Source organism: Chelmon rostratus, chromosome 8 (assembly GCF_017976325.1).
Source record: "Chelmon rostratus isolate fCheRos1 chromosome 8, fCheRos1.pri, whole genome shotgun sequence".
NCBI lineage: Eukaryota > Metazoa > Chordata > Actinopteri > Chaetodontiformes > Chaetodontidae > Chelmon > Chelmon rostratus.
In genome coordinates, this window is record NC_055665.1 from 17,097,375 (window position 1) to 17,106,023 (window position 8,649).

General features: G+C 39.9%; 1 protein-coding gene across 1 annotated transcript; it reads left to right on the forward strand.

Moving 5' to 3' along the window:
• Positions 1-1,198: 1,198 nt before the first annotated feature.
• Positions 1,199-8,039, forward strand: derl1 (derlin 1). The gene is made up of 8 exons (XM_041942532.1): positions 1,199-1,504; positions 3,724-3,835; positions 3,953-4,017; positions 5,024-5,050; positions 6,011-6,106; positions 6,319-6,371; positions 6,454-6,564; positions 7,307-8,039. Exons 1-8 carry the CDS (start codon positions 1,352-1,354, stop codon positions 7,449-7,451), a joined length of 762 nt encoding a protein of 253 aa, XP_041798466.1. The 5' UTR covers positions 1,199-1,351; the 3' UTR covers positions 7,452-8,039.
• The last annotated feature ends 610 nt before the right edge of the window (positions 8,040-8,649 follow it).

Sequence of the window (8,649 nt, forward strand, 5' to 3'; positions counted from 1 at the left end):
ACTGTATTGTTCTGCAGATGCCCTCAACAATATCTTTCCAGTTTTGCATTTTCACAAAGTACTAAGATGTTTATCGAATTAGCTGGACACGTTTTTCACATCTCTTCATTCAAAATGGGCTTCAAAGCCTGAAAGCTAAACATCTGAGTTATGATGTGAAGTGAGAACATGAGGTTTCATTAAACGGGATAATTTGCATTAGCTTTGTTTCTCAGCAATCATCATGCTTCTTCTTGTGAACAGTCATTGCTGTCCTCTCTAAGTCGCTGCCATCCAGCTGCTTCCTCGTCTACTTCATTGGCTCGGGTCTACACAGGTCCCTGCTGTCCCGTCTGGCACGCCTCTTTCTGTTGTAGAACTACGCTATACAAGATAAACATCTGGCGGTTAAATGTGAGCCCAATAGTGCAGTTGTGCAAAATGACATTGTGCAACAGTCATTTTCAAGTAATGAGGCAAAAATACAGTACAAAATGCAAACTAACGATATAAGAAGAAATAGTTAGATAAAAATACAGAACTAAGCCATACAAGATAGACATCTGTCGGCTAAATGTGAGCCCAGTAGTGCAGTTGTGCAAAATGACATTGTGCAACAGGCATGTAAGACAATAAATCCGGTTCTAACATTTTCCTTCAAACTAAGAGCATGTTATAGCCCATCTTTAAAATAGATAAATGATAAGGTAAATAACCAAGTGTAGGAGCCCACAACGAGTAGATCTACCTTCATTGGCATTGTTGACGTCTATTTTCAAGTTCACTGTCAAAATCCTTAATGGTATGAACAACACGATTATTATCATCACATGTGTTGCATAAGGAGAAGGTAAAAAGCCCAAAAACAAAAGTACCTGTAAATTTAATCTAGACATGAATTGAGTGATGATATCACAACCGTACAAAAAAGTGTTTTTGTTTTTATTCTCCTTTTAAATGTAATTTTAGTGTTTATTTCTTCGGACAAACATTATTTCCCTACAATATCAATTGTCTGATAAGTAATATTTGCCATTTCTATTCTTTGTCAACACACACCTTTGGGATTTTTTCTCGTCTCCTTGAACAGCACTGTAATTATTATATTTGTTATCATAATTAATCGTGGTATCAGTATTAGTTGTCCGTGTTTTTACTTTGAACAGCTGAACCGGAAGTGTCTGATGTGATCTCTGGAACTTAAGTCAAGCTAGCTCACTCTGATTAGCCACGTCATGAAAACCTAGCAGAGTGGAGCAGTTCTGACGTAAAGACAGCAAGGGGTTGCGGTGTTTTGGGGGGATATTAGTTCATTTCATCAAAGAGAAGCTCTTGTTTTAGAGTTATAACTTGGCAGTAAACGTATGGAAAGATGTCAGACATCGCGGACTTTTTCAGAAGCATCCCTTTCATCACCCGATCCTGGTTTGCTGCCTCGGTTGCTGTTCCCTTCATTGGGAAACTAGGATTGGTTGATTTCAGGAACCTCTTGCTGTTTCCGGAGCTGGTCTTTAGCAGGTTTCATGTAAGTTTTTGTTGACTCTGTGCGCCTGTGTGAGTTGGAGTAGCTGATAAACGCTATGGTTGTTGTGTTTTCGTTGTGGTCTGTTAGTTAGCAGGTAGCTAGCAAGGCTCACAGAAGGCCTGAGCAGTTTGACATCCAATGGAAGAACGAACTGCAGGAGGTTACGACTTCCGGTTGCTTTCTAAACCCTACTTAATTTAGCAACACTGAAGTAAGGTATAAGTTAACAACAGTGCAGAAAAAAGTATCTCAAGTGGAAATGGTAACGTGACCGAAATGTTTTGAGGTGCAGTTGTTGAGCATTGCCACAAGGCGGAGAAGGTAATTTCGACTAATTGTGAAGGGATTTTCTTACTCTGAAATCAACACCTTAGACATCGTGTTTACTTTGTATCACTCCGCCCGCAGCAAGCTTCACTGCCTGTTAAACAGTGAGGTTGTTCAAGGTTTGGAGGCAGGATGTGAATGTGTATCCTGAAAGATCTGCCTCAAGGCAAAATACCCCTAATAGTGGTTAAATAGTTAGTTGGAGTGTTAAAAAGTAAACTAACTAAAAACACTCAAGTACTGCACTTAAATCCAAGTTTGAGATTTTCTTTTCTCAATTGACTTATGTCAGAGGAAATATTTAGCCTTTTTGTTACTTCAGTAAAAATGTTACTAACACTTAATGATGAAAACAAATTAACAATAGGCCATTCATATTATATATATTAAATATAAAATTCACACATGCCACTTGTGAACATAATGGCACAATTACTGCTTTTATTTTGATACGTTAAAGGACATTTGTCTATTAATACTTTTGTACTTTTACTAAGGTAAGATTTTGATTGCAGGACTTTTTCATATATTGAGCTATTTCAGTGCTGTGGCATTACTACTTTTAATAAGGTAAAGGGTTTGAACTCTTTTTGTGAGCAATCATTACACTTTCTGTGGAGTTACATGACTGTGAACTTTTTAACCTGCCAGAGAGCATGTTGGTGTGACTGTTACATTAGGTTACAGGTATCATAGAGAAACACAGGCAGTGCTGCAGCTGAATAGCTTATTATTGCATTACTCCATTTACTTGGAGTTGTTTTGTTGCCTGGCAACCAAGTACGAAATTGAATCTCAACCCTTTGGCATAATATAGGTTATCAATCTTAAAGAAGAAGATAAAAACCATGATTAAATTAATAATTTCTAAACGGCAATACAGACAGTGCAAGTGTTATGAACTCCGGAATATCCTAGACTCTTGAAGTTACCTCCACCATACATTGATTTTCAATATCTGGCAAGTCCTGCTCTGATAAATGAAAGAGGATCTGTTTAAAAGTCACCCCAGTTTGCACCCCTGTAACAATCATTATATCTATTTTTTAGACTAACCGTGTGTGGGAGATTATTCCTTATTCAAGTGCTGTAAAGGTGAAGAAGTATCCATATTCACCTGTTGTTGAAATACAGTGTCAGTAAATAATAATGAATATTCATTTAGTAGCTGTTGATATGTTGATTATGCTTTCAAATTAGGATTATTTTACATTACTGATGAATCTGTTCATTATTTTTTCAGTGAATTGAGTATTTGTTTGGTCATTGTGCAATGTCAAAAACAGTGAAAAAATACCTATCACAAGTTATGGGAGCCAAAGGTCAGATTTGAGAGGCTAGGATCAATGAAGGGTTGTCATTTTTGCTTGATTAAACATATGAACAAATCAACTGAATATCAAAATTGTTGCCCTTAAATTTTCTTTTGAGTGAGTAATTAATCAACGAGATAACTGCTCTAATTTTATTGTACTATGTAAAATGAAACAAAGGTGCTGCAGCAGATCTAGTTATAATTTAGGCACAGCTACAATTTGCTCCACTTCAGCATTGTATGTTATAATTGTATCCACTCACTTTCTCATTGATTAATAGCAATTCAACACACACAAAAAAAACCGCTCATCACCCCTCAAGTCACCTCTTAAATGCTTTATTGATCTGATGTCTGTTGCAATCAAACAACATCTTTGAATCTAATTGAGAGGTAACAGACTCCGCAGAGGAACACCAGCTGTCTGTTTCAGTGCTTAGAAGCTCCCGTTTACAATCCACATGAGACTTCATGTGTGTTACAGTCACACAGCTTTGAACGTCTGGATCTGTGACACAAACACAGCTACGCTGATGTGTTACTACACTCCTGTTAATATCTCCTCTCTTTGTTTCAGCTCTGGAGGCCAGTGACAGCAGCCTTGTATTACCCAATAACCCCTAATACTGGATTCATGTACCTGATTAACCTCTATTTCCTCTACCAGTACTCCACTCGGCTAGAGACGGGTGAGACTGCTTACACACACACACACACACACACACACACACAGACACAGACACAATCACACACACTGAATGCTGTTTTTTTGTCACACTAATCTCTTTCTTGGTCTTGTTTTCCAGGGCCGTTCAGTGACAGACCTGCAGATTATATTTTCATGCTCTTCTTCAACTGGATCTGTATTGTTGTATCCTCTGACTGGCATCACAAAATACCTACACCCTCTGTTTAAATGATAAACTGCAATATAACTACAGTGAATCATTCCTTCAATGTCTAAGGTTGTGTCTGAGTTAAACAGTTTTCCTCTCCACCATTGATTCTAGCTCTCTGCTGTGTTCTTTGCCCCTCTGCATCACTCTGTCATCTGTATCCTCTCTCTCTCTCTCTCATCTGTATCTTCTCTCTCTCTCTCATCTGTATCCTCTCTCTCTCTCATCTGTATCTCCTCTCTCTCTCTCATCTGTATCTTCTCTCTCTCTCATCTGTATCCTCTCTCTCTCTCATCTGTATCTCCTCTCTCTCTCATCTGTATCTCCTCTCTCTCTCTCATCTGTATCTTCTCTCTCTCTCTCATCTGTATCTCCTCTCTCTCTCTCATCTGTATCTTCTCTCTCTCTCTCATCTGTATCTTCTCTCTCTCTCTCATCTGTATCTTCTCTCTCTCTCTCATCTGTATCTTCTCTCTCTCTCTCATCTGTATCTTCTCTCTCTCTCTCTCTCTCCCTCTCTCTCCCGCTCCCTCTCTCTCTGCAACGCTGTGCCATGTCAGGGTGGCTCTGTGCCAGTGGCCCAGTGTCAGTCTACCCCTGCAGAGCTGAGAAACCTAATCTAGGTCGCATGCAGCACCAGCAGTGCAGCCCGGCCCACATCTCGACACTGTGCCGTTTTGTCAGGAATTGAGCTCTGATTGTCAGCTTCTCTGACTTTTCCCAGGCCTTCGTGTTTAGAAGACAAATATGAGCCAAATCTTGTGCTCCTTTTTCCTGATCTAAATCAAGTGTTCAGTTTTTGCTACCACAGGCAGATTGTGTGAATGGGCAGGGGGGAGAAAGTGAGTTGTGTGAGGTTAGTCGAGGTCCGATCTGCCAATGTCAGATGTCTTGCTCAAGGGGAATAGGCTGCTCTAATCTAATGGCTCCGGCTGTGATTGTGCTGGGCCACCAGCTTGTTGTCCTTGACTCTAGCTGTAGATAACCGGGCTGCTGATGAACATGCAGGTGAGAATCCTCCTCTCTCTCTGTATTTATACCACAACATGAAATGACCATGTATACTGTGCATAAAGCATATAGCATTTGTTTGCAGTTATTAACTTGAGATTTTAGGGGTGTTTCATAATGCAAGAAGCACTTAAAGCTGCCTTTCAAAAAGGAAAAGTCCGACATTTTGGGGGATACGCTTTTTCACTTTCTGGCCGAGAGCTAGATGAGAAGATTGTTGCTTCTGGCGTCGTGTCAATCCTCTCATCTAACATTAGCTATCATGAACTCTGCCAGAGAGTGAATAAGCATTTTTCAGAAAATTATTACACAACTATTCCTCTAAGTAAATCAGGCTTATTTTAGCTTCACCTCATCGACTTAACAATCAGTTTTCTTAAACATGCATACATGCATAGGTTTGCAGTACCATAAGAGGCATAAGTGCAGCCCATGTTAAATTTAACATGGGCTGCACTTATGGCGCACTTAAAATTTGAGCTCAGATCTTTTTCATCCTTAAGTACCTGCACAGAATTTCAGGCAACATTTGTGCTTTTAAAGGCACTTCAGTCTAAGTAAGCTCATGAATATCTTTGTCCTGTGGCTCACTTAGTACCATGTTCATTGCTTGTTTTATCTGACATCTCTCACAAATTTAAATAGACAACTGGAAATCTGACCTTTCAAAAATTCACCTTGTTGGGTTCCTGTTTGATATGTCAAAGATGTTTAAATGTCTTGTACATTCATTTTCAGCACTTACAATTGAATTAATATTGATATTACTGTTCATGTTGCTTTACATATTACACAAAAACAAGCAGCTCTTAATCCAGGCTTGACTTTGTCTGATCACATTAGCGCTAAATTGGTTTTATGAAACCACTTAATCTTGGTTTTGAGCAAAGATTTACACAGCTGTGTTGTTGATGTCGTTTGGCTGGGATCATATGTTGTTGTTTATGTTGTTCTCAGCTGCTGATGATCCCACTGATCATGTCAGTGCTCTACGTCTGGGCTCAGTTCAACAAAGACATCGTTATGTCCTTCTGGTTCGGAACAAGATTCAAGGTACCTTCATCTTTTATCATTATGTGATACAGTATAATCTAGTCTTATTTTTGATATATTTCACAGTGACGTCAGGATGCATAGCATATGGTAGGGACTGCCATCATTATTCAACATAACATTTACTACCTGCATGTTAAGCCTTCTTATAAGAGATACAGAGATCATTCTAATCGTCATGCTAATGCTATTCTTCATATTTTCTGTCCTAGGCACATTATCTACCTTGGGTCATCCTGGGCTTTAACTTCATCATGGGAGGCTCGTAAGTGACCATTATTAATGAGATGACTCAAATATTTGTGTGAGGTTTAAATAATCATCTTCTCTTAACTCTTATCGTGCAGGTTTGTGAATGAACTAATAGGGAACCTGGTGGGTCATCTCTACTTCTTCCTCATGTTCAAATACCCCATGGACTTGGGAGGACGCACCTTTCTCTCCACACCAGAGTTCTTGTAAGTTTTTTTTCCCCACCCTGGGTTTTTATTTTGGAGCTGAGCTTATTGTGGCTAATGTATGATAAATGTTGATCATTTGCACGACTTTAACACTATGTTTCAGCGTTTACACCTAAACCACTTGTTCTGAAGAGAAATTACCCAAACTTGTGTTTGTGCTGTGTTGTTTGTGCTGTTGTTGTAAATGTCATATTAGATCTCGCAGAGCTACTTTTTGGTTCAGCTTGAGCCATCTGTACTTTGTGCAGTTGTTCCTGCGGTCACAAAGAAATGAATGATGATTTGCATTCACTTTTGGTTTCACTTTCTAAAGTATTTCTGATAATCAAGTAAAACTGTATTAATCCTCATAGGGGAAACTGGTTTGATCACCCTTGCACAGTGACACATAACTAGAGACTCAGGTCAGTCCACATCCTGCCCCAACCAACTAACAGATATACTGAGAGCACATTAGAGTTGCTCAGGAGCTCATCGGGCCACGAAATCAACATGTTTATTTGTGTGACTGCTTGTGTTTTTGGACTTATTTGTTCTAAAGATGCGGGTACCTTCCTTGCAGTTTAATCTGATCTCAGCATAAAGCTTCACAATTTTCCTTTATTTATAACAAAGCACTGAGTTTTCTTCTCATAAGATGTGTTGCGTAATCACCTGCTCACAGATGTGGGTTGAATTCGTTGTAATATCATCTGCTGTACAGATTAGATTTTAACACCTTCCCTCCTCCTCTCTCCAGGTATCGGTACTTCCCTAACAGGAGAGGGGGGGTGTCTGGCTTTGGCGTCCCTCCCACCAGGAGACCAGCTGTCCAGGAGCAGGCGGGAGGAGGTGGGGGAGGACGTCACAACTGGGGCCAAGGCTTCCGTCTGGGGGGTGAATGAGGGGAGACGAGAGCAGAGAGAGCTACCCCCCCCTTCAGACTCTGGCTATAGGCTCAGTTCACCACGTAAAGCCAGCTCTGCTATTACTACTACTACTACTACTGCGGATGTGTCCATGTGAAGCAGATAGAAGAAAATCTGAATAAACTGATTTTTTTAATGTGATGATTTTTCCTCCCTCCCCTCCTCTTCTTCCTCTCTGTCCTCTTCTTTTCACCCTCCTTCCCAACCGCCCTCTCTCCACACCCTGCCATCGGACTGTCAAGACAGGAGATGTTGCAGCTGCACACCAGCACGCTGTTGATTTTGATTCTCGTGTTCCCGTCCTCTCTCTATGATGCCATATCAGATTACATTGTAATTACCAACGCACTGGGAGTGTGCTCTCAGCCACCCCTCCACAGAACACGGGCAAAGCTATTTAGAGAGCACTGTTTCCAGGTCTGAATTTACATGGGTGTAAAATGTTTTTCAAGCCTCTGTGGCACAGACTTGGTCTTCCTCTGTCTTAAGATCCAATCGTAACCAAAATAAGGTGAAGATGGGATTTTGCTTTTTTTTGTAAATATAACTTGTTTATTGAAAGGCTGAGTGAGTCTGTGTGTAATTATCACACCGTCAATGTTTCCTTTATGCAACACCGAGGCAACGTTTGGATAAAGCGTCAGGAGAGCTGAGCCAATTACCTGCCAGCACGGCTGGTTGAGAATAAGTGTGACTGCAGGTACAATATACAATTAGAACTGTCACGATCATTCCCATGATCAGTCTGCCTATTGTTTTTGTGATTAATCATTTGTTCTATAAACATCAGAAAATGATAAACGCTTTGCTTCTTTGGTCCAAAACTCAAAGATTTTATGATGACATACAACAAAGAGAAGCTGCAACTCCTCACAACAACTAGAATGAATTGAACAATTATCCAAGTGCAGATTCTTTTTGTGTCAATCGATTTATCAACTAATTGTTTCCGCTTTATATGCATACTATGTGTAGCTTTATTCTCCAGTTTATGGGCAGTTCACAGGGTTTTTTATGCAAATGCTGTCAGTTTTGCTTAAATTTAATGGCATTTGAACAATGTGCACATAAGGCTGGATTTATACATCTGTGAAGCTATGAATAGAAAGGTGTTCAGGCTAACCGTAGGCTACCATCTCCTGCTGGAAATCCAAGAGAAAAGGAAAAATACATA

Coding starts and splice junctions, on each gene's coding strand:
- derl1 (XM_041942532.1), top strand. CDS start 1,352: ATGTCAGACATCGCGGACTTTTTCAGAAGCATCCCTTTCATCACCCGA. Junction 3,836..3,952: donor CTCCACTCGGCTAGAGACGG/GTGAGACTGCTT, acceptor CTTGTTTTCCAG/GGCCGTTCAGTGACAGACCT. Junction 4,018..5,023: donor TCAACTGGATCTGTATTGTT/GTATCCTCTGAC, acceptor CTCTAGCTGTAG/ATAACCGGGCTGCTGATGAA.